This window comes from Aspergillus aculeatinus (assembly GCF_003184765.1).
Source record: "Aspergillus aculeatinus CBS 121060 unplaced genomic scaffold BO66scaffold_18, whole genome shotgun sequence".
Lineage (NCBI taxonomy): Eukaryota > Fungi > Ascomycota > Eurotiomycetes > Eurotiales > Aspergillaceae > Aspergillus > Aspergillus aculeatinus.
In genome coordinates, this window is record NW_020291487.1 from 13,162 (window position 1) to 36,283 (window position 23,122).

The following is a 23,122-nucleotide window of genomic DNA, read 5'->3' on the forward strand; positions in this document are numbered from 1 at the left end:
GTCGCATGGAATTGGTCCGCTAACTTACGCCGTATACATCTGTATACGCACAGGAACCTCTCGCTTCCAACGCAATGCCATACTGCACAGTACATAACTGAACACCGGGTATATTATGAATACTCTATCGACTCGAAACCCACCCGCTCAAACGCATCATTTAACAAAAAGCACCACCCATCCAGAACCCCCCCACTGCCCGGAACCAGTAACACCATGAATCACCAAATCCTCTTTCCCCCAATTCCACCGATCCCACCCCCCTTCAATTCTCATCCACCCACTCCCCAAACCCCCACCCTGCAACCCCCTCCCCAACCGTCAACCGCAACGTCGAGAACTCAATCGACTCATACATCTCCCTCGCCGCGCCGCGAGCCTTTTTATGCCATGGCCCCAACCCGCCGAGCCGCGCATCCTCCCGACTCCGCCAGATGCCTGTCCACATCACTTTGATTAGCCTCACCCTCCCGTAACGACTCCTCACATGCTATGCCAACACCACGGGGACGGGGAAGAAAACTCACAAGTCGCCAAATTTCTATGACTGGCATCCTTACTCCCGAACCAATACTTCAACAGTCCCCCGCTGGCCATCGCCTCCTGGTGCGAATGCGCATCCAGCAGATGCAGCCGCTCGGCGTCGGCGTCGGCGCGCAGTCGCGAGCGGAAGGTGACTACGTAGAAGCTCTGCGCGGGCCACGAGGTTGCCTCATCTTCGGCCTGAGAGTCGAGGGCCAGCTGCCGTAACAGCTCGAACACGGAGGCCCAGTTGAAGGACTCGGTGTAGGGCGCGGTGGCGTAGTCGGGCCGCGTGGGCTGCAGGATGGTCAGGGCCTGCGCGAGGAGCTGGTTCGCGCGGTCCAGGGTGCGGAGGTCGAGGAGGTGGCCCGGCTGGTTGTAGGGGGAGACGATGAGGTGGGTGTCTGTTGGGAGCGCTGCGGCCACTGTTTCTGTCTGGTGTGGGGAGAAGCGCAGTTGCAGGGCGGCGGCGGCGTGGAATCGGAGGGCGTCGAAGTCGGTGGTGATGAGGCTGTGGTGGTGGAGTGGGAGTGGGAGGGGGAGGGGAGGCTTCCCTGTCCCTGCTGCCCGTGCCTCTTCTTCCACGGACTCGGTGTCGGAGGTGGGATAGAGCGGTTTGCCGATTTGGGGGGCCATTGTTCTCTGCAGGTGCCCAGTGCCCTGGCTTCGGGGTGATCGCCTGTGGTTTGGTGTACGGGATGGGACTGCCGCGATGCTGACGGACAAAGGAAGGATGCAACAAACGCTTGAAGGGATTGGATTGGTTTGGATTGAATTGGGAGCAGGAGAAAGAAAAGAAGAAGAACGAGGCGAAATGAGATAAATCTACCTTCTGCTCCAGTTCCCTATGGTCCGTCCCACTGCCCCCCCCCCGTTCCCATGGGGGGAGATTCCTCCAAAAGCACGCAATATGCCGACAACCCCAGCCGGCAATCACGAAAAAAAAAAAGGTCCACATAATTCCCCGTGAGTTGAACAAGACCCCCCTCCTCGCCCCCCCCGTTCTCCCCGATATGATCGTCGGCTAGTTTCATGCTTAATATTCTATAGTTACCTTGATTCCCGAGTAGCATACGGCTTGATATAGTGTAGTGCACTTCTACACTGTAGCCCTTAACACATCGTCAGAAAGTAACATCCGGTTAGGGCTAGGGATCTCCCTTCCCGCGGCGGACAGTCGCGCACGTTTTGCCGCCAGCGATGGCGACATTTCCCATCTCTGGCAGAAAAAATCTAAACTTCATCCCTGTCCCAAGAAATCCCCAAACACCAAGTCTCCACCGGTTGAACTGTCACGAACAAATTTTCTAGTCTTGCGCCACCACCAACATGTGTGGGGCCCTGTCTTGTTGTTTGCTCTACAAATCGGCAAGCCAGGCAATTTCACCATCGTCCGTCGGATCCATGGCTACCTAGTATGCAGTCGGTGGTTTGCGCCACGGGATCGGAACCGACGACCAATCAGTAACTTACTGAATACTCTCCAGACGGTAGATTCCTTTGTTGGGTTCTAGAATGAAAAAAGAAAGGAAAAAAAAAAAAGTGATTTCGGAAGATGAGACTGCCAAGTCTTGTTTCTTTTTCTTTATGGGACTTTATCATACAGAATTTCTTCGATTGGTATCATGCAGGGCTGCCTAGTCTTTTGAAACGCCGGTAAAATGCTCGTGATCACAAATAAGCAGATAAAGGAAAAAGCCAAAGCCATGTCGCGGAAAAGTTTCTACCGCTTCAGCGGCGGTGGAGGCGGCGCCATCTTGCCGTCGCCGGTGTCGACCTTCTTCTTCGGAGGCATGGCCGGGACCTTGAACCCTCCGTTCTGGCCTTGTGATGAAGAGGGGTTGCCAGGAGTCTGCTGCCCGCCAACCTGAGTGAAGGTTCCGGACTTGAACCACCGGTCTTCCTCCGCCTTGCGCTTGCGGTTCAACTCGGCCTGCACCTTGGGATCAACCAGCTCCAATCCTTGCACCGGCGTGAAAGCGATGGTACTGGCCGTGCCGGCGGATCCACCCAAGGAGGTACCGATACCAGAAGCCCGGAGACCCCTGGCCTGGAGGACACTGGCAGTGCCGCTGGTGCCGGGTCCTCCACCAAAGGCACGTAGAGAGGTCGAGGTACCGCTGACGGGAGTCGCCGTGCCCCATCCCTTGTTGTTCTTGCTGAGCTTGGCCCGGGTCCTCTGGTCGATCTGCGTGGCGCGGATGCGGCCGTCGTTCTGCTGGCCAAGCATTCCCAGTCCGACCGTTCCTTCTCCCGTGCCATACCCCACCTCTGCTTCTTCCTTGCCGAAGGCAACCCGGTTCTGCGCTTTGCGGAGCTCCGTCATCGCGACGGCCTCCTTCGCCTTGCGGGCCCGTCGACCGCCGCGCTTGCGGGAGGGCTTGTCGTCCGGCGCGGGAAGCGCCTTGGCTCCCGAGTTGGGCGCGGGCTCCGTCAGCTTCTCCAACCGCTGGAAGCACTGCTGCTTGAGCTCCTCGCCGAGGGAGCCGTCGGGGCTGTAGTTCGAGACGTCGGCGCGCGTGGCGAGCACCATCTTGGCCGACACGATGCGGATCGCCTGCCGCTTGAGGTCGTTCGGGATCTCTGAGATGATGGGCGAATTGTAGAGGAAGCCCTGGGCCCGGATGCCGTGATTCGTAGCAAATCCCAATCCTTCCTTTCTCTTCGAGCCCTGCGCCCCGAGGTTGCAGGCGGGGATCTTGGCCAGCTCGCGTAGACCACCCGTCTGGTTGAGGAACTGCGCCGCCGTCTCCGGGCCGATCAGCGCCGCCAGGTTGGGCGCGATCTGGCTCATGCGCGACTGGATGCTCTCCGTCAGCGCGGTGCGCTCCCGGTCGAGCTTCAAGATCCGCTCGCACGTATCCAGCACCGCCTTCAGCTCCGACTCGGTCATCTCCCGGCCTCGCGTCGTCGTGCCCTCCACCGCCACGACCATCAAGGACGGGCCGTCCAGGACGGACCGCAGCGGCACGCCGACCATGTTATCGGCGGAAGTCGACAGCGCTTTGATGTCGTTGAGCGGGCCGTTCTGGAGGATCGCCACCGTCTTGGCGTAGTCAAGCGGCGTCGTGACGAGCGTCTCGAGCTCGGGGAATCGGATCGAGTAGTGATCGCGCAGGACCTTGTGTAGGCGGGTCAGTTCGTCTTGGGTCGACAGCGCGACGTCGAACTCGTTGGTGATCTCGGGCGCCGCTGGCTGAGCGAGCTGCTCCTCGTCCACCACCATGTTGTCATCGTCATCGCCATTTCCGTCATCCAGGCCATCTCCGACCTGGAGATCCTCGTCGTCGTCCTCAAAGTCTCGAAGAAGGTCCTCGACGTTCGACATGATGAAACCTGCTGTGAGTTGTGATTAATGAATAGACTGAGCCGAACTTGGAGATGGCCGACATTTTGCCCAGAGGCGCCGCTGACCGCCTAGTGACTAAGCAGCATAGCTGCTGGGCTTCGTGTAGCGCCACGGACCAAAAGCGCAGGGCTTCCGAATTTGGGTCGGGCGGACAAGTCTCGATCTCCCCGACATCATCAAACCGCGCAGGTGTTGCTTGCTTGGGCACACTGTGAAGATTCTGGGAGAACTGCTTCGTTGTCGAGATCAGTCCTACAAGAGTCCACGAATATCTTTCTCAGAACCCGTCTTTCACTCAATTCCAGTGATCCCACTTGACAGCTGAGCAGCGGCTCGCGCACACCGGCCGGGGTCCAACACCCGATAACCACCAACCCCCGACAACACAACAACCTTATACCCTCTTTCCCACCTCACCACCCTCCCTAAGACACAATGGAAGCCTCACGCGGCCCACCGCGGGTCAAGAACAAGGCCGCGGCGCCGGTGCAGATCTCCGCGGAGCAGCTGCTCCGCGAGGCGGTCGACCGGCAGGAGCCGGCGCTGCAGGCGCCGACGCAGCGGTTCGCGGACCTGGAGGAGCTGCACGAGTACCAGGGGCGCAAGCGCAAGGAGTTCGAGGACTATGTGCGGCGCAACCGGATCAACATGAACAACTGGATGCGGTACGCGGCGTGGGAGCTGGAGCAGAAGGAGTTCCGGCGGGCGCGGTCGATCTTCGAGCGGGCGCTGGACGTGCAGCCGACCTCGGTGGTGCTGTGGATCCGGTACATCGAATCCGAAATGCGCAACCGCAACATCAACCACGCGCGCAACCTGCTGGACCGCGCCGTTACCATCCTTCCCCGCGTCGACAAGCTGTGGTACAAGTATGTTTACATGGAGGAGACCCTGGGCAACATCCCCGGCACCCGGCAGGTGTTTGAGCGCTGGATGTCGTGGGAGCCCGAGGAGGGCGCCTGGAGTGCGTACATCAAGCTGGAGAAGCGGTACAACGAGTTCGAGCGCGCGCGGGCCATCTTCCAGCGCTTCACGATCGTGCACCCGGAGCCCCGCAACTGGATTAAGTGGGCGCGGTTCGAGGAGGACTACGGGACGAGTGACCTGGTCCGCGAGGTGTATGGGATCGCCATCGAGACGCTCGGGGAGGATTTCATGGATGAGAAGCTGTTCATTGCCTACGCCAAGTTCGAGGCCAAGCTGAAGGAGTATGAGCGCGCCCGGGCGATCTACAAGTACGCGCTGGACCGGTTGCCGCGGTCCAAGTCGATGGCGCTGCACAAGGCGTACACGACGTTCGAGAAGCAGTTCGGGGACCGCGAGGGCGTGGAGGATGTCATTCTCTCGAAACGCAGGGTGCAGTATGAGGAGCAGCTGAAGGAGAACGCGCGCAACTACGACGTATGGTTCGACTTTGCGCGGCTGGAGGAGACGTCGGGCGACCCGGACCGGGTGCGCGACATCTACGAGCGCGCCATCGCGCAGATCCCCCCCTCGCAGGAGAAGCGGCACTGGCGGCGGTATATCTACCTGTGGATCTTCTACGCGATCTGGGAGGAGATGGAGGCCAAGGACGCCGGGCGGGCGCGGCAGATCTACAACGAGTGTCTGAAGCTCATCCCCCACAAGCGGTTCACCTTCGCCAAGATCTGGCTTCTGAAGGCGCAGTTCGAGATCCGCCAGATGGACCTACCGGCCGCCCGCAAGGCGCTGGGCCAGGCGCTGGGCATGTGCCCCAAGGACAAGCTCTTCCGGGGCTACATCGACCTGGAGCGGCAGCTGTTCGAGTTCGTGCGGTGCCGGACGCTGTTCGAGAAGCAGATCGAGTGGAACCCGTCCAACAGCCAGTCGTGGATCAAGTACGCCGAGCTGGAGCGCGGGCTGGACGACACGGAGCGCGCGCGCGCCATCTACGAGCTGGGCATCGACCAGCCGACCCTCGACATGCCGGAGCTGGTGTGGAAGTCCTACATCGACTTCGAGGAGTACGAGGGCGAGTACGACCGCGTGCGCTCCCTCTACGAACGTCTGCTGGAGAAGACCGACCACGTTAAAGTGTGGATCAACTACGCCCGGTTCGAGATCAACGTGCCGGACGAGGAGGAAGAAGAAGACGAGGAGGAGGAGCGGCCCGTCAGCGACGAGGCGAAGCGGCGTGCCCGGGCGATCTTCACCCGCGCACACAAGGTGTTCAAGGACAAGGAACTCAAAGAAGAGGTTAGTTGTTCTCATCCACTCACGTTGACGATCAAACTAACAGCCCATCCCTACAGCGGGTGGAACTTCTCAACGCCTGGCGCTCGTTCGAGCACACGCACGGCTCCCCCGAGGACATCGACAAGATCGAGAAACAGATGCCGCGCCGCGTCAAGAAGCGGCGCAAGCTCGACGACGACCGCTACGAGGAATACATGGACTACGTCTTCCCCGCGGACGACCAGTCGGCCGCCAACCTGTCCAAGCTGTTGCAGAAAGCGCACCAATGGAAGCAGCAACAGGCCGGGGGTGCGTAGGTGTGGGAAGTGGATGTACGTACATAGCATTAATCATGAATGGACTTGCAGCGTTGCACTTTCATCACCATATCCTAGCCTCCGTAGGTAGCGAACTTCAGCCTTCTGAAGTAGCCTTCTGAAGTAAAGTTCCGTTCTTTTCCAACAGTTGCACCTATACATGTCACGCTAAACCAGGTAAAAGACTCAACAATCGGGACGATGGCGCATCTGGGAGCGCGTCAGACTGAAGCATCAACTTCGGCCAGTACATCTGTAATCTGAAGGTGGCCGGTTCAAGCCCGGCTCGTCCCATTCTGTTTTTCTTTTTGTTTTTCAAGTGGGCTGTGTGGGGCCCGGTAAGCTCAGTTCAATCGAAACGGGTGGAACTTCGCCACCATCGCGATTCTTTCTTCGCTGCTTATCCTTTTGCCACTCGCTGGATCCTACAGAGTATCTTGCGTCATTGGAAGCTTCTCTTTCATGTGTAGACTCCGTCCGTCCTTCAGCTCAGCTCGGGAGCTGGGTTTGTGGTTTGGGTTGACGTTGACGTTCCCGGGGTCCAGCTATTCTGCGGTGGCTGTGGTATATAATCATAGTAGCGTAGAGCACCGCCGTGCCTGAGGCAATGAGTCTCAAGAACAGTATACCGTACCCGAGAGTCAGAATTGAAGACAAATAAAATAAACCTAATCTAACATTATCTCTATCTTCTATGCACCGAGACAAAAAAACAAAAGGGTGAGATTTTTCTATGCTCGTCTTTCGTAACTCAATCCCGCATGACGCATCACATATCCGAAAGCCCAATGGCAAAAATCGTATCAACACGAGTCCAAAACTGTATATAAAAAGCCAACGCTTGCAAATAACCAAATTAAATGCCCTCAAATCATTTTCACCGTCTTCTAAAGTACCAAGGTATATATAAGGGTATGCAAGAACTTCTCGTTTAGTCCACATACTTCGGCAAGGTCTTGAGGATGCCGTCGCGGTCGATCTCCTCCATGGCCTGGGTGATTTGCTTCAGGAAGCGCTCGTCACTCCGCAAATCATCGCCGAAGAGGGTCTTGATGCTCAGCAGCTCGTGGGGCTTGGTGCCGCCGGCGCGGGCCTTGGCCTGCAGCTCGTCGCGCATGGGGTCGTCGACGGGGAAGGTGTTGCCGGCGTCGTCGACGCCGTTGACGTAGCGGAACCAGGCGGCGGCGACGAAGCACAGGCGGCGGAAGGGGGCCTTGACCCAGATGGCCTCGGCGATGGAGGGCATGATGAACTGGGGGATCTTGCCGGAGGCGTTGAGGCAGATGCGCGGCAGCTGGTCCATGATGGTGGGGTTCTCGAAGCGGCCCATGAGGGTGCGGCAGTACTCGTCGATGTCGACGCCGGGGATGTCGGGCAGCAGGGGCTTCACCTCGTCCTGCATCATCTGCCAGACGAACTTGTTGAAGGCCGGGTGCTCCATCACCTCGTGCACGTACTGGAAGCCCGCCAGCTGGCCCGGGTAGCCCAGGGCGGAGTGGCTGCCGTTCAGCAGGCGCAGCTTGTGCTTCTCGAACTGCTCGACGTCGTGGACGTTCTTGACGACCTGCACGCCGACCTTCTCGAAGGGCGGGCGGCCGTCGGCGAACTGGTCCTCGATGACCCACTGCATGAACGGCTCGGTGACGACGGGCCAGCTGTCCTCGATGGCGAACTTGTCGGCGAGCGCCGTCTTGTCGGCGGCCGAGGTCTGCGGGGTGATGCGGTCGACCATGGCGTTGGGGAAGCCGCCCTGCGTGGCGATCCACTCGGCGAGCGCCGGGTTCTTCAGCCGCGCGAACGACTCCAGCATGTGGCGCGTGATGGAGCCGTTCTTCTGCATGTTGTCGCACGACATGACGGTGAAGGGCTTCAGGCCCTGCTGGTGGCGGCGGGCCAGCGCCGCGTACAGGAAGCCGAAGGTGGTGCGCGGCGCGGTCTCGTGGGCCGGGTCGAGGTCGTACTGGATGTCCGGGTGCTCGCTCTGCAGCTCGTGCGTGTTCTCGTTGTAGTAGTAGCCGCTCTCGGTGATGGTCAGCGAGACGATGTGCGTGTCCGGGTGCGCCATCTTGGCGATGACCGCCTCGCGGTCGTCCGGCGCGAACAGGTACGAGTTGATGGCGCCCACGACGTGCGCGAAGCTCCCCTGGGCCGACCGCTCGATCACCGTGTACAGGTGGTCCTGCGACCCCAGGGCGTCGCGCATCGCCGCGTCAAACGGCTGCAGTCCCACGCCGCAGATGGCGTAGTTCTTCTCCCCGTGCTTCTGCATCAGCTGGTCGACGTACACGGCCAGGTGCGCGCGGTGGAAGCCGCCCACCCCGACGTGGACGATGCCTTCCTTCACGGCATCCCCGCGCTGGTAGGTTGGTACTTGCACCTGGTGCTCACCGGCAGTGGAGGCAATCTGTGAGAGGTTCTTGTTGCTGAGCGTAAGGGGGGCCATTGTGTGTGAGTGAGTGAGTGAGTGAGTGAGTGTGTATGTGTATGGAGGTAGTGGTTGTGGGGAGGCAATTGAGAGGAGATTTAGCAGGAAATGACAAAGGAAGAGTAAGAGAAGTTTTGGACAGAGAAAAAGAATCAGAATCAGAAAAAGGGGAGTGATAAAGTTTGTTGGTCAGGTGGAAAGGACAGACAGACTCACGCAGCTTCACCGCCGCTTTTTCTAACTGAGTTGGACAGCATTACATCATGCAATGGCCATCTAGTGGGGAAAAAGCACGGGCAAATAGCAGAGGTGGCGGTGGAGTCGTTTTTGTGGAGGCGGTTATCGAGCTGTTATCGAGTTATCGAGGGTTTCTTTGATTGTTGGAGTCTGTGCTTTGCAATCAATAATGAAGCTCCTTGCGTCAGAGCTCCGAAACTCCGAACAATCCAGAACGCTTCTTCCGTGCTTCGGTGAAATTTCTACCCGCCCTGGAGCACTAGATCAGGGTTAAGAATCCAAAGGATAACTTTAAGCATTATCTTATATTAGCATTGCTTAACACGGCATAAGTCCCGATGCTAAACTATTTAGGGCAAGCCCTGGCTGGGCCCCCTGACTAAGCCATTTGTGCCCGAGGCATAAAAAGTCATCCAAGTTAAGTTTACTCTGTACGTCTATGTGTTTGATGAGAATTCACAGCGTTCATTATCACTTCCGCCATTTTCTTTCTTTCTTTCTTTCTCTTTTCGAATAGAAACCATGCAAATTTATGGCTTCTCCTCAATCTTCCGCATCAGGCTAATGGTGCTTAACCCACCAAGCTATTAGTAGTTATATATCCTAGTAAGACTCCTTCCAGCCCGAGCATAGTCTCGCGCTTCAAGCCGCCTGGATTCTGTAGTTGCTGCCATCTGCCCCACCCCCGACTATATTCCCCAAAAGGGCTATTCAGCTCCAGGTCGTGTTCGGTCAGGTCGGAAACGTGGCTCCTACCTCCCAAGTCACTTACTGTCAGACAATCCTCCGTAAGGCGATTTCCTATCCACAGCAATCTTGCCGAAACCAAAATCGGTCCACTGTACAAGTATCGCCCGGTTACCTCAATATAATTCTAGGAATAATTCGACTAGCTCTGCAGACAGATATCGTTAGAATAATGTTGAGATTACCTAAATAGGTACATTTTTAGGTAGATCCTTGGAGCCAGGTCTATAGATCTACACAGAGTCACGTGTCTGCTTGTAAACATACTGAAGCGATATCGCAGTATCTCGTATATAAGTATCAATAGGCCTTTGCGGTTCAAGCGTTACAAGGAGGTCTTATAGTAATAGTGGATCTGAAGTGGAACAATGGCTGCATGTCACATTATTTCTCAGGCAAGACGTAAAGATTGTAGCGATGGCTCTTTTCCAGATGGACCAGTCTTAAGCATGGTGTCTTGCTGCTACAGCGCTTTCCCGACAGGTCCGAGAACCTTCACTCGTCTTCCAGCTCACTATCAGCCGCAATATACGCATACAACGCCGTCGCCTCCTCGTCGCGCTTGTCCAGCTCAGTGTCGGCTGCAATATACGCATACAACGCCGTCGCCTCCTCGTCGCGCTTGTCCAGCTCAGTGTCGGCGACAATGTACCCATCCAGCGCCGTGGCTTCGATGCTGGCTCTGGCGCGGAGAGCGCGGAGGTCATCTGCCCGGACGCGAAGTGTGAATGCTGCTGATGTATCTTAGTTCCATACTGGTGAAATCATGCCAATGCCTACATTGTGGGGTGGGAGGGATGTGCATACGCTTGGCTGTCGGTGCAGAAGCTGCCATAGGGCTTAGAAGGAGGCCGTAGATGGCAGAAAGAAGCACGGGGTACTTCATGGTGGGCGGGGTATGCTTGGGGAGTTCTGGCGAGGCTTGTGACTGAGGAGAAAGGGTCTGTTGAGCAGGAAGGAAGGGCTGGTAGGGCTAATTATATCTAGGTCTCGAGCACTGGCCTCCCCATTCCTGCATCTGAGAAACCTCGGGCCGGATCGTTTGGTATGGCCTATCTACACAACCAAGGCTAGATGCCAGGTCTATGTGATTGTTGTACACCACCGTGATTGCGATCGCAGCTGACAGCTGCACCTCTTTCAAATTGGAAAGAGGTGACGACCCACCAGCGGAGTCTGGCCCATACGTGTAGGTGCCATAATTGCACAGCCAGAGTATGTGTCATGCGGGGATGTCAATCCATCTTAACGGCGTCGTTGTACACTACTGTGAATGTGAGTGCAGCACTTATCTGCACCTCTAATCCAAGTTGAGAAGACATGGCAGTCCAGCAACAGAGTCGCATGGCATATGTGCTATACACACATTGCACAGCCTATCAAGGACAAAGAGATGGACCCAAAGAGAGGAAAACAAAGCAGCAAGGGTTTCTGACAAGATGATGGACTGCAGCAAAAAGAACATGAAAACATACAACAGAAGGGATTCGCTGGTGGTCACCCACCCAACTACTAACCTCCCGGCGTGTGGCTTGAGTACGGCTGAGCGGACGGGAAGCCCTATTTTCCACACCCTGTGGTCGTATGTGCTTGGTCGAAGTGCAGAGAAGACTACGTTTGCTGAGATAGAAAGCTGTTCCAAGTCCAAAAGCTATTTCAATGCGAACTACTGCACACTACTGTGAATGTGACTGCAGCAGATATCTGCACTTCTTCCAGACTGAGAGGAAGGTGGGAAGCTACCAACAGGACGATATGGGCGGCATAGGCGGCACAGGCTAATTGATTGGCAATCATCTTCACTAGGGAACTGTCGTTGTATTATCGACTTACCAGGGGTGTCGCATATCCCAGATGAAGAGAGAAAACCACTTTGGGGTCGAGGTATTTGATCATTCCTTGCTCTGCGCTCCATCGCTTACCGTCTTGAAGTTTCTTACCCACCAGATTCGAAGGACGCCTCGATTGATGAAGATGGAACTCGGAGTGTCTCCAACCTATGAACGACTGGACCGTCGAGACTCGGATGCCCTCGATGACGGCCGACAAGGTACGGAAAGCGAGAATGGAGCACTTCTAGAAGGAAAGACGTCCCAGCGCGAGTATCCCCATCCACGACACCGTTGGTTTGTTTGGCTCAATGCTACCATCTTTGCAATGTCATTGTTCCTCTTTGCCATGACCGCGAGCATTGTCCGGAGCAGCAGCGTTTCCAGCCAGCTATTGCGGAAAACCTCTGAATATTGTGAGGGTGACCTTGGCCGCAACATTCAGTTCGCTAACGGATTGCAGCCCCCATATTCGATCGACTGGAAATTCCCCTCATCTACAAAAAGATGAATGCGACGTTGGTGGAGCCGGATCCCCTACCCATCTACCGCCAGCCGCCCAGCCCCGAGGTGGACGAAGCCTGGAACCGACTAGCAAACATCAGACCTATCGCTATCAGTCGTGGTGACGTGGTCAAGCTGGGTAGGGACCCCGAGCAAGCGGCAAAATGGCCTGAAAGCTTTGGCTTCGGATCCGAGGCATACATTGGACGGATCGACGTCTTCCATCAAATTCATTGCCTGGATTGGCTGCGCCGGGAAGCGTACTTTGACCACTACTATGGGAAGAAATGGCCGCCGGGGACTCCGCCGTCCGACATGCACCGGACCCATATCTCCCACTGCATCTACCTGCTGCTCCAGAACCTCATGTGCACCGCAAATGTCGACATCTACACCCATCACTGGGCGGACGCGCAGCTGAACGCCTTCCCCGACTTCAGCGTCAACCACAAATGCCGGGATTTCGACGCCATCTTGCGTTGGCAGGAGGAGAACTCGGTCGACGTAGACGAGCTTGCTGCCATTCGGAAGCCACCTGATGCAGCGGCCAGGGTGATGTCGCATCGTTTCAAGGAGCTGTTTGGTTGGTACAATTCCAACGCCGATGATGGCTCTGATAGTGGGATAATTGGATAAGACGACCACCATGTAAGAGGTTGTGGAGGGGCGCTAATATCAGGGTCGATGATCGGCCTAGCACCAGTACTTGGGGCAAGTCTGAGAGCGGGGTTGAGTGAAGACTAGGGATCCAGGTCATATTTGTGTTCTTATCAAGCATTTAGGCTACTGCATGGTGTGCTTTATAAATTGTGCTTGATTACGCTCGGTCACCGATCCCTGCTTAGCGCCATCAACGGGCTGATTAGAGAACAAAGGTACGATGTATGCTTTCGAAACAGGAACCACGCGATGTAACCTAGAAAATGAATGGCTCACGCCACCCTATATGGAAGCCTAGAGCCAGACAAGGCAGCTTTGGGGGCTTCCACTGTATACGGATTCATTACTGTAAAGCGGACTTCTCCGTTGCTCCTGCCCCAGCCGGCTGAGAGTGGGACGCAGACTCGAAACATGCCCTATTCAACACGCTTCCTCTATAGCATCTCAGCAGCACTGATCTTCCTTCTTTTCGTAACTATCGGTGTCATATTCAATTCAGTGGGCAACTGGAGCAGCCTCTCACAACCCTTCCAGTTCCATGTTTGTTCCAGCGAGCCCCCTTCCCGGCCTCCAGTCATTCGCGAATTCCAGCCTTTAACCCCGAAAACCTCATGGGAATCACTTCTTCTCCCCCCAAATGGCGGCATACTAAAGGTCCGAACAAGCAACAGCACCGTAACCGACTACGGGATCTCCATGTTCCACCAGCTCCACTGTCTGACGGTTTTTCGTGGGCTGATATTCCCTGACACGACCCAGCATCACGGGGCGCCCACAACATCGCCTTCTCACTCGGGCGATGCTCATGAAGATGCTGTGCATTGGGAGCATTGCTTCGATTACATTGCACAGGTGAGTTCCTTGTGGTGAACTTGGTGACGCTCCCATCGCCCTGACAGTTGGAAGGCTATAATCTGTGCGGCAGACGACACTATCGAACCACCTCGCTCGGCTGTCGATAGAGATGGAAAACGCGTCTTGATCATTGATGGGTTGGGACATCCGCATCAGTGCAGAAACTCGGAGTTGTTATGGAGGGCTGTCCAAGATAGTGAAGTTCATCCTGTTGATCTTGCTGGAGTGAAGGGAACACTTAGCCACAGTGAGATTCTGCTAGATAATTGATTTTGAGACATGTCGGGACATCCGTATGAGATGTAAGCCTTGCTATGTAGATGAAGCTGATGTCCACAGCTAGAAGACTGTTTAATGCTACTAGTAGTCTTTCAGGCCGCGTCCAGGCGTCCAGGCAGCCACGCGCTTACGTCCATCGACCAGGGTCCCTGGCCAGTCACATGTCTGCCTTATCTCCCATTCTCCTTCTTGTCTTCAACATCCAGTATTCAATCTTCAACCTTCAAATATCACTATCTCCTCTCTCCTCTCTTTCGAATTTCCATCCACCATCTTCTTTTGTGTCTGGATGCTAAACCTCGAACCGTACCATGGCAGGCAGCTGCTCGCCCGAAGCGGACAACTCGTTTGGACCGGTCATCGCCTGTCCAGCGATCTTTGACTTCACTCTGCTTTTCGAACAAAGTATTCTAGCCATCGGCCCATCGGCCATTTTCCTCCTCGTGGTTCCTTGGCGGATCTGGTCGCTCTACACAGAAAACATCAAAACGGTCGCCAACAAGGCCCATTGGGGCAAGCTTGTCCGTCGTACCTTCATCTGATCCGCATTGGCACATATGCTAACAGTTGAACTGGTCAAATCAAGGCTGTTGCGTTATGTCTTGTCGGTCTACAAATCACCTCGGTGGTCGAATGGGCGCGCCACAACCTCACCAGGACGGCCATCCCTGCCATCGTCCTATCGCTGGTCGACTCCATAAGCATCACTGTCCTAACCGCCCTCGAACATGATCGCTCACTGCGCCCGTCATCGCTTCTGAGCATCTATCTTCTGCTATCAACGCTCTTCGATGCCGTGCAAGTGCGCACCTTATTCATCCGGCACTTCCCATCTCCTTTGGAAGCACTAGCTGCCGCATCCGTTGCATTGAAGCTTGTTCTACTGATGTTGGAAGCCCAAAGTAAACGCAAGTATCTGAAGTCACCATATCGTGTCGTCTCGCCCGAGTCGACCAGTGGAATCTTCGCTCGCACTGTCTTCTGGTGGCTCAACGGCCTATTTCTTAGAGGGTTCCGAAAGCTTCTGACGGTCGAGAATCTATTTCCAACGGACGAAGCCTTGAACTCAAGCCGTCTGGGACGGAGAATTCGAAGAGCGTGGGGCAAATGTATAATCTTCTTTTGTTGTTTCATATCGTGGCAATCTCACTAAGTGTCGACCCCTGCAGACAAATCATGCCATACACGCAGCCTGATATTCGCCACCGTGATCAGTCTACGTTGGGCAATCCTTCGAACGATATTCCCGAGACTATGTCTGATCGGATTCAGCTACGCGCAGACGTTTTTTATCCAGCGTGCAATCGAGCATCTACACAGACCCGACACCCAGCTGACAAAAAACGAGAACTATGGCTTGATCGGGGCCGCAGCGCTTATCTATGGAGGAATTGCAGTATGTCAATTCTAGTCAGTCGACCGAAAAAGCCCTAACCCAATTCAGATATCGACGGTGCATTACAAACACCAACTATTTCGGATGATCACTATGTTCCGAGGCGCAGCCGTTGCATTGGTCTACGACCACACTATGGTCCTTACGGATGGCCCCCGCGATGATTCGGCTGCTGTAACCCTTATGAGCACTGACGTTGACATGATCGCACGGTCGCTCGAGCAAATCAGTGAGACATGGGCTCGATTGGTGGAAATTGCCATTGGTATCTGGCTCTTAGAGCGACAGCTTGGTGCCGTTTGCGTCGCCCCAATTCTTGTGATTATCCGTAGGTTCCCTTTCTCTTTCTGATTCCTTGTATCTGAGACATTGCTCTGCCATAGTGTGTACATCCGTCCAGACGTATATGGCAACTTTTATGCCTGCAAGGCAGAAGGTCTGGGTCGGCGCTATCCAGCGCCGTGTGAGCATAATTTCCACGGCCCTGCGGTCGATGAAAAGCGTCAAGATGCTTGGACTATCTGAGACGCTCGCCGCAACTCTTCAGGCACAAAGAGAGAGAGAGCTGGATTTGTCTAAAGACTTCCGATGGTTAATCGTGTGGCTGAACGTGGTTGGTAAGTATCCCGCCTCCTCCTTGTAATCGTCCGAGTCCACTGACTATAGGAAGCGAGTCTGCCTCAAATGTGTGCCTCTCTCGTCACATTCGCGGCTTTCGTTATCCGTGCAAAGATCGATCATTCAGATACACTGTCAACCGTGCAGGCTTTCACATCCCTTGCAATCATCAGTCTCATCACGAGCCCGGCGCTACAGCTCCTGGCGTCGATCCCGGCCGTGACAGCCGCTTTGGGTGCTTTTGACCGCATCCACAAATTCCTTGCTTCTCCTTCTGTGGAACCCTCACTGTCAGAGGATGACCTCGACCATGAAACAGATAGCTCTAGTGGTAACGGATCAACGGTGGAATTGAAAGCATTGGCACCCAAGACACAGCCCAATTCCGACCAGATTGTTCTGCAGATGACCGACGCGTATATTCATCCGATTCCTGGATCTGACTTCTCTCTAGCAGAGATCAACTTCACAATCAAGGGAGGCACTGTAACGATGCTTATTGGTCCTGTTGGGAGTGGAAAGTCTACCCTTTTGAAAGCAGCGCTGGGTGAACTGCCCTGTGGGCGAGGAACGATCACAAGAGCATGGCGAGATGCTGGCTACTGCAGCCAAAATCCCTGGCTTCAGAACACCACCATTCGCAATAATATCTGTGGTTACTCAGAGATGGACGTCAAATGGTACAAAGAGGTACTGAGGGCATGTGCGTTGGAGCAGGATGTCTCCCGAATGCCGCAGGGTGATAAGTCTGTGGTCGGCAGTGGGGCGCTGAAGCTGAGCGGAGGACAGAAGCAGCGTCTCGTACATCACCAATTTCTATCACTGTCGCTTCGTACTGACAATTCCACAGGCAATCGCTCGAGCCATTTATTCACGGAAAGGGCTTTTGGTACTTGACGATGCCCTGAGTGCTGTTGATATGAAGACGGCACAGTATGTGCTTGAGGCCTGTTTTGGTCGCAATGGAGTCTGCCGGCAAATCGGTACGACTGTAATGATGGCAACTCATACAGGTCAGTACAGACCAGGATATTCGCGAGAGCCGTATTTAAGTCTTAGTCTAGACCAACATTCGCATGTCGCGGATCAGATCGTCATGCTGAGCTCGAACGGACGTATCGAGAAGCAAGGCTCTGTGCGGAGTTTGGGTTTGATCTCGCAACCAATTACACATGCGACGGAGGCCAGCTCGGAAACCCCGACAGCCGGAGATGAGAGTGAAGACAAGTCTGCCTCTACAAAAAAGAGGGAAACCCTCACTGTTGATGACATAGCAGATAAAGCTCGCCGCACAGGCGATGTTGCAGTCTATACGTACTACATGAGGGCCATCGGATGGCCGAGCATCTTGGCAGCTTGTCTGATTATTGTCGTGCATACATTCTCCTCTACCTTCCCCCGTAAGTATATCCAAATTGTGCATCCTACTCTGCTAACTGGGCTTCGAGAGGTGTGGCTGGAACTGTTCACAAACGACGATGGACAACAAGCCGCCCAGTTTATTGGTATCTACGTTCTGCTTGCCGTAGCTGCCTCAGGGTCCCAGGGGCTTATGATATGGTAAGCCTCTAATATGATCTACCCTCTGTGTATGTCTTGCTAACTATTGATCCAGGCAAATCATGATCAAGATCGTCATCAAATCGGGATTGGAGCTGCACCGGGTGCTTGTCCGGACTGTAGTCGATGCGCCGATGTACTTCTTTGCTGGGGTTGATTCCGGCGTCATCTTGAATAGGTTCAGCCAGGACATGACCCTTGTAGATGCCGTCCTACCCACCATGGCTTTTGGAACGGTACTGAGTATGTTGGATCTTTGTCACTCAATTATAAAGCTAATCCCAGTTTCAGGTGTTGCGCAATGCTTTGCCCAGGTCGCACTGATATCGCTGGGCTCGAGCTACATGGCTGTGACGATAATCCCGTGTTTGCTGGTGTTATACTGCGCGCAGAAAGTGTACCTGCGAACTTCCAGGCAGCTCCGATTTCTCGATCTCGAAGCTAGAAGCCCACTCTACACACTGTTTGTGGAGACTCTCGAGGGTCTGTCTACTGTCCGAGGCCTTGGATGGCAACGGTCATTTGTGGCAGAGTGCTTACGCCGACTCGATGATTCGCAAAAGCCATACTATCTTCTCTACTGTATTCAGCGGTGGCTCAACGTCGTCCTCGATCTCCTCGTTGCCGTGCTGGCTGTGATACTCATCGCACTAGCCACGTCGTTGCGGAACTCCACTGATCCAGGAAAGCTCGGAGTCTCCTTGACCGCAATTATGGCTTTCAGTCAGACTCTGCAAGAGGTGGTGTCCAGTTGGACCTCTCTGGAGACCTCCCTTGGTGCGATTGCAAGGACAAGGTCTTTCGAGATGAAAACGCCTTCTGAGCATGATGCTCGGGAAAGGGTGGTTCCGCCACCAAGCTGGCCTGCTGATGGACGGATTGAGATCAATGCTCTTTCTGCCTCATATGAGTGCGTGCTTCATCTCTCGTCTCTCAAGATACAAACCTCTGACCAATGATCATTACAATTCTACAGCGGGAGCACGCGCGCATTAGACAATGTGTCTCTGAGCATCGAAGCCGGAGAGAAAGTGATGATCTGTGGACGAACTGGCAGGTGAGTCGAAGTTCCCTATTGCACATAGTATATATCTCACTGCCTCTTGGTAATAGCGGCAAGAGCACGCTCATCTCGGCCCTCCTGCGTCTTTTCGACCCTCTAAGCGGCACGATCTCCATCGACGGCATGGACATCTCCACCATTCCCCGCAACGAGCTTCGCTCCCGCGTCGTCGCTATCCCGCAGGACCTTTTTCTCCTTCCGGGCTCGATCCGCTTCAACCTGGATCCCACCGGCCGTGCAACGGACTCGACTCTGCTTTTAGCCTTGGAAAGATGCAACCTTCTGGCTGTGGTTACATCGCGCGGAGGCCTGGACGACGAATTGACGTCTGCCTCCATGTCGCAAGGCGAGCAGAGGCTGTTCGCGCTGGCTGGTGCTCTGGTGCGCAAGTGGAGTCGAGAGCGCCACTCTGCTGGAGGAGAAGGTGGGGGCGGCATCTTGATCCTGGATGAGGCGACTAGTGGGACTGATGCGGCGACTCATGCTTTGATGCAGCAGGTGGTAGACGAAGAGTTTAGGGGGTATACCGTACTGCAGATCTCGCACCGGCCTGATGAGATCCGGGGTGTTGATCGGATGGTCGAGATGAAGGATGGGCGGGTGGTGCAGGGGTAGGCTTGTCCAAAGCTGATGTGCTCGGATGATCGATTGGTTGTAGGGCAGCTGCATTGTAAAGAGAGGAGGGGATAGCCGGTCTGCCAGGGAAGTAAAGATTCCAGTTTGGGCTCTTGATTTGATGTGCTTCATGTATCTCCAGATACTGTTCGACCGAACTTCCCTCTGCTTTGAGATACGAAGGGCGTCCCTGAGGAGTTCAGCATCAATGCACAGAGGGGATGTAGGAGCTGTTGAATATGAGATTACGTGAGACCTTTGCGCTGCGATGAAGGGGATTGTTTGCAGGTCTTTGCACCTCCACATTCCGGGAAAAGCACACTGGGGAGACTGACTACAGCTGGCTTTAAGAGACGATACCGCTACTATTGACATCAGAAACAACTTTGGTAGCGATGTAAGCGTAGACGCATAGAGCACACCACTACCGACATTTTCTTGGTCTAAGCTCAAGCTAGGTGCTACAAGAGTTGAGTATCTCAGCAAGCCAGATGTTGTATTGTAGTGTACATAGCTGGAAGAGCATCGCCATATCCTGACCCCAACTAGTTCTACCCCTAACAAGATCTCTCGCCAACCGTCGTCCCCTGATAGCCTCTCACCCATACTAGTAGTACATCTCCCCACCTCGTCAGTTCTTTGTCTTCGCCGCCTTCGTTGTCGTAGTGGTGGTAGTAGTAGTGGTGGTAGTAGTAGTGGTGGTGGTAGTGGTGGTGGTTGTCGCCGCCGCCTCATCATTGACGCACAGGTTATAGCCATTCCCCGTCCCCGGGGGATGATACACCGACCCCATGTACGTGTATTTCTCATTCATGATAGCCCGATACTTGCCAGGTTCACCGGCATTGGACTCTGCCACCAAGAAATGTCGCCATGATTAGCTCCGACATGCATCTCTCACAAACCAATTTTTTTTTATTAGGGGGGGGACGACCCACTTCCAGAATAAACCCCCGAGATCAACGGGTACGCATACAGCTGGCTGGTGGATTTGAAGAACTTCTCGCCGTTGCCGTACGTCTCCGGGTACTTGCCATAGCCCTTCTGGCCCGCCGCTCGCGCCGTCTCGACGACCTTGGATTGCTTGATCGCCGCGTTGATGTTGGCCGCGGTGAACTTGGCCCCGCCGCAGTTCACGTCCTTGACCTGGGCGCGGGGAAGGAGGCTGAGCAGGTCGCGCGCCTCCAGTGGGTCGGTGTCGCTGGCGATCGGGCTGGCGACTGCGGTGAGGGCCAGAGCGAAGAGGAGGGTGGGCTTGAGGTTGAAGAGCATTTTTGAAAGAAGGGAAGAAGAATAGGTAGCTTCTATGTTTGTCTGTGGGTTCGGGAAGAAAGAAAGTAATACGATGGAGTGAGTGAATGAATGGATGAGTGAATGAGTGACTGGGTTGATGAACCTGGTAATTAAACGGTGGGTGCAGCGACGGTGGCTTTATATAGCCTGCACTTTTGACCCCATTATCTTGTAGACAATTGGGGGTCAACCTCTACGAGGGCCAAAATGGATTCTCAGCCCCAAACAGCGTGGGTGTTCAGGGCAGGGCAGTGTTGATTGGGGCCGATTGGGGCCGGTCGGAGGTGCAGGGCTGACAGCTTACGATTCGGCCACTGGGCTTCAGATTCATACCTACTATACTAATACTAAGGGTTGTCGACTAAACCGTGACTAGTAAAGCCAACAGAACAACAAAGAGATTGCTGACTGACTGTCTCGGTTAGTTCAGGTAGTGCTTACCGCCATCGACTAATCACTAACCATTTAAAACGAACACCCACCGTGTGCTTCATCTACCTTGTTTCATCACCCAAAACAACACCACACTCATCAACACCCCAAGCTCCCACACCACCAGCAATGGAGGCCTTCCTGGAAGAGTTCGGCTCCGAGCTCCTGGAGCGACCGGAAGTCCAAGTCCTTGCGGAGCTCCTCCAGAAACCCGATGCCTCTCCTACCGCGGCCGTCCAACGACTGCTTCAGACCCGCGAGACCCCAAGCAGCAACAACACAAGCAGCGCAGGCAACCATGCGTGGTTCACGATGTTCCCGCTCGTCGAACTCGCGAGTCTCACCCCAGCTGCGCAGCAGGTCAAGCTCATCGAGTTCGTCGCCAAGCTCCAAAAGACCCCCGTCATCGACCCGGTCACGGGACGACCGCTGACAGCGGCCGATGATCTGAACCTCTGGACCGATCTCCCCTACCTCCGCATTTACCTGGCCGATAGATCTGGTTTCCGTGCGTGGACCCCCTCCCTTTCTTTCTCCTTTCCGCCGCTGTCGGGTTCGTTCGCACACACCTCCGCTGACTGGGACCAAGCAGGCTATGCTAAGAAAGATTACCCCGAGGCAGAGGAGTATCCCCCGGCCGAGGTGCGGGAGTGGGAGAACCGGACCGCGTTCATGGCGCAGCTGACGGCCGCGGCGGATGCGCTCGGCCATCCCATGGATTTCTCGCTGTATGGGCTGTACGCGTGCCGGAGCGCATTTGAGGACGAGGGAGATCCGGTCGAGGAGGCGGTGCGCGCCGCCTGTATCTGGTTCCTCTATGCCGGAGCGCGGATGTGGGAGAATTGTCAGGCGCGGCGGGGGTTCGGGGATAGTCCGGACGATCCTCGCTACTTCGATCTGCCCCGGTGGCGGCGCTGGGAGGAGGGACTGCAGGCGGCACGGCGCGAGTTGCGTCGGCAGAGTACGCAGGAGCTGATCCAGACGGCATTGACGGAATTGGGAAGGGCTCAGCAGTAGGATATGCTGAGGAGGCTTCCGTGAACCAGGTGTCACTCTCGTGCTTACAGTAGTTCTACTCTTGGACTTTACCTAGGGTTCACATTAGGTTAAAGCGGACCCGTGGCGAGGCTAGTGCTGAGCTCCAGAAGGACTCGCCTTCAGATACCTCCTGGTTGACTGTGCTGATTAGGTAGTAGCTTCTGCAGACTATATGGTGTACGGATTGGTTGATCGGCTGCTGTAATTGAAGACAGATTGTCTGACTGAGGGTAGATTATATGAGACCGATGGCCAACACTCCTAGATTCTGGACGGCTTTCTTTATCCCTCCAAGTTTTGAAGAAAAGTATAACAGAGTAGAAGATGTTCATACCCCCTAGTTCATCCATTCAATCAAAAAGAAAATAATCAGGATCATGGCTAGGTTTGCTGGGAGGCCCTGGCCATCCCGGAGAAGTGAGAGTCCTAGACCCGTTCTCCTGTGGCCTGGGACTTGGAAACCATATGGATCTTGTCAGCTGCATCGATGCTGATAGGAGGGATTGCTTAGATTTTCTCGCATCTAGGAGGTCTCCTCAATTCCAAGGTCGGACGGTCGATGGAGAGTATAGCAGTTCGTCTTTGGGCGGGGGGGGACAAAGCGGCGTTTGCTGACCATACTAGCAGCATTTGTGCTCCCTCAAGTACCGCTATAACCCACCCATCACTCGGTTTGCCTTGCCGGCTCTCATCGGGGAGGGGGGGGGGTGTATCCCAAAGGATCCCTGAGGTGTTTCGATGAACCTATTACAAATGAGCACATGCGACGGCTGACCCGACCACTACATATAACCTGCTACCCTTACCCTTATTACCCCCACCCCCATCCCATTGCCAACCCCCTCTCCAAGCCAAAACAATCAGAACATGCCCGATCCATACCCCTCCACGACCAACAAACCGACCATGCGCGCCGTGGTCTTCGAAGGCCACCCGTACAAAGTCCACGTGCGCACCCTCCCCAAGCCGACGATCGTCCGGCAGACCGACGCGGTGGTGCGCCTCACGGCGGCGGCCATCTGCGGTTCCGACCTGCACAACTACCACGGGGTCTTCGGCAGCCGCGAGGTGCCATACGCGCTGGGCCATGAGGGGATGGGCATCGTGGAGAAGGTCGGGGCGGAGGTGCAGTCCATCCAGCCCGGGGATCGCGTCGTCGTGCCCGACTTCCCGCCCCGGGGGGGGGG

At 55.2% G+C, this 23,122-nt stretch overlaps 11 protein-coding genes and 1 non-coding gene across 12 annotated transcripts in view; 7 read left to right on the forward strand and 5 right to left on the reverse strand.

The window, feature by feature from the left end:
- Positions 1 to 280: 280 nt before the first annotated feature.
- On the reverse strand, positions 281 to 1,056 carry BO66DRAFT_284674 (uncharacterized protein; the record flags this gene model as incomplete). The annotated part of the gene is made up of 2 exons (XM_025643108.1): positions 281 to 438; positions 528 to 1,056. Coding segments are annotated over 2 exons (687 nt in total), but the record flags the coding sequence as incomplete, so codon positions are not given.
- A 1,036-nt stretch (positions 1,057 to 2,092) lies between these two features.
- On the reverse strand, positions 2,093 to 3,868 carry BO66DRAFT_391012 (U4/U6-U5 snRNP complex subunit PRP31). The gene has a single exon (XM_025647156.1). The coding sequence runs from the start codon at positions 3,848 to 3,850 to the stop codon at positions 2,246 to 2,248; it is 1,605 nt and encodes a 534-aa protein (XP_025504899.1). The 5' UTR covers positions 3,851 to 3,868; the 3' UTR covers positions 2,093 to 2,245.
- A 189-nt stretch (positions 3,869 to 4,057) lies between these two features.
- On the forward strand, positions 4,058 to 6,412 carry clf1 (putative cell cycle control protein (Cwf4)). Its single transcript, XM_025645482.1, has 2 exons — positions 4,058 to 6,088; positions 6,145 to 6,412. Exons 1-2 carry the CDS (start codon positions 4,307 to 4,309, stop codon positions 6,382 to 6,384), a joined length of 2,022 nt encoding a protein of 673 aa, XP_025504900.1. The 5' UTR covers positions 4,058 to 4,306; the 3' UTR covers positions 6,385 to 6,412.
- A 167-nt stretch (positions 6,413 to 6,579) lies between these two features.
- Positions 6,580 to 6,678, forward strand: BO66DRAFT_t133. Its single transcript has one exon. It is a non-coding gene; the product is annotated as a tRNA-Phe (tRNA).
- Positions 6,679 to 7,054: 376 nt separating this feature from the next.
- Positions 7,055 to 9,264, reverse strand: BO66DRAFT_391014 (mannitol dehydrogenase family protein). The gene has a single exon (XM_025647157.1). It carries the CDS (start codon positions 8,825 to 8,827, stop codon positions 7,316 to 7,318), a length of 1,512 nt encoding a protein of 503 aa, XP_025504901.1. The 5' UTR covers positions 8,828 to 9,264; the 3' UTR covers positions 7,055 to 7,315.
- Positions 9,265 to 10,153: 889 nt separating this feature from the next.
- BO66DRAFT_391015 (uncharacterized protein) lies at positions 10,154 to 10,729 on the reverse strand. Its single transcript, XM_025647158.1, has 2 exons — positions 10,601 to 10,729; positions 10,154 to 10,527 (listed from the first exon to the last, which is right to left on the reverse strand). The coding sequence occupies exons 1-2, from the start codon at positions 10,677 to 10,679 to the stop codon at positions 10,289 to 10,291; spliced, it is 318 nt and encodes a 105-aa protein (XP_025504902.1). The 5' UTR covers positions 10,680 to 10,729; the 3' UTR covers positions 10,154 to 10,288.
- A 1,038-nt stretch (positions 10,730 to 11,767) lies between these two features.
- BO66DRAFT_320528 (oxidase ustYa family protein) lies at positions 11,768 to 12,762 on the forward strand (the record flags this gene model as incomplete). The annotated part of the gene is made up of 2 exons (XM_025643675.1): positions 11,768 to 12,044; positions 12,086 to 12,762. 2 exons carry the CDS (start codon positions 11,768 to 11,770, stop codon positions 12,760 to 12,762), a joined length of 954 nt encoding a protein of 317 aa, XP_025504903.1.
- Positions 12,763 to 13,111: 349 nt separating this feature from the next.
- On the forward strand, positions 13,112 to 14,032 carry BO66DRAFT_372053 (uncharacterized protein). The gene is made up of 2 exons (XM_025645483.1): positions 13,112 to 13,638; positions 13,693 to 14,032. The coding sequence occupies exons 1-2, from the start codon at positions 13,198 to 13,200 to the stop codon at positions 13,909 to 13,911; spliced, it is 660 nt and encodes a 219-aa protein (XP_025504904.1). The 5' UTR covers positions 13,112 to 13,197; the 3' UTR covers positions 13,912 to 14,032.
- Positions 14,033 to 14,231: 199 nt separating this feature from the next.
- BO66DRAFT_320464 (P-loop containing nucleoside triphosphate hydrolase protein) lies at positions 14,232 to 19,172 on the forward strand (the record flags this gene model as incomplete). Its single annotated transcript, XM_025643672.1, has 13 exons — positions 14,232 to 14,441; positions 14,507 to 15,029; positions 15,090 to 15,316; positions 15,365 to 15,644; positions 15,700 to 15,933; positions 15,987 to 16,735; positions 16,785 to 16,947; positions 16,999 to 17,334; positions 17,383 to 17,473; positions 17,550 to 17,737; positions 17,786 to 18,404; positions 18,471 to 18,551; positions 18,608 to 19,172. 13 exons carry the CDS (start codon positions 14,232 to 14,234, stop codon positions 19,170 to 19,172), a joined length of 4,266 nt encoding a protein of 1,421 aa, XP_025504905.1.
- A 527-nt stretch (positions 19,173 to 19,699) lies between these two features.
- On the reverse strand, positions 19,700 to 20,593 carry BO66DRAFT_428060 (uncharacterized protein). Its single transcript, XM_025650386.1, has 2 exons — positions 20,111 to 20,593; positions 19,700 to 20,024 (listed from the first exon to the last, which is right to left on the reverse strand). Exons 1-2 carry the CDS (start codon positions 20,442 to 20,444, stop codon positions 19,804 to 19,806), a joined length of 555 nt encoding a protein of 184 aa, XP_025504906.1. The 5' UTR covers positions 20,445 to 20,593; the 3' UTR covers positions 19,700 to 19,803.
- A 370-nt stretch (positions 20,594 to 20,963) lies between these two features.
- Positions 20,964 to 22,186, forward strand: BO66DRAFT_347575 (DUF3632 domain-containing protein). The gene is made up of 2 exons (XM_025644624.1): positions 20,964 to 21,405; positions 21,490 to 22,186. The coding sequence occupies exons 1-2, from the start codon at positions 21,027 to 21,029 to the stop codon at positions 21,912 to 21,914; spliced, it is 804 nt and encodes a 267-aa protein (XP_025504907.1). The 5' UTR covers positions 20,964 to 21,026; the 3' UTR covers positions 21,915 to 22,186.
- Positions 22,187 to 22,841: 655 nt separating this feature from the next.
- The window catches only part of BO66DRAFT_410613 (GroES-like protein), a gene marked incomplete at both ends in the record, with an annotated part of 1,438 nt that continues 1,157 nt past the window's right edge, over positions 22,842 to 23,122 (forward strand). Inside the window, one exon of the mRNA XM_025649253.1 lies at positions 22,842 to 23,093. Coding sequence (XP_025504908.1) covers positions 22,842 to 23,093 — 252 coding nt within the window. The remainder of the gene's footprint in view (positions 23,094 to 23,122) is intronic.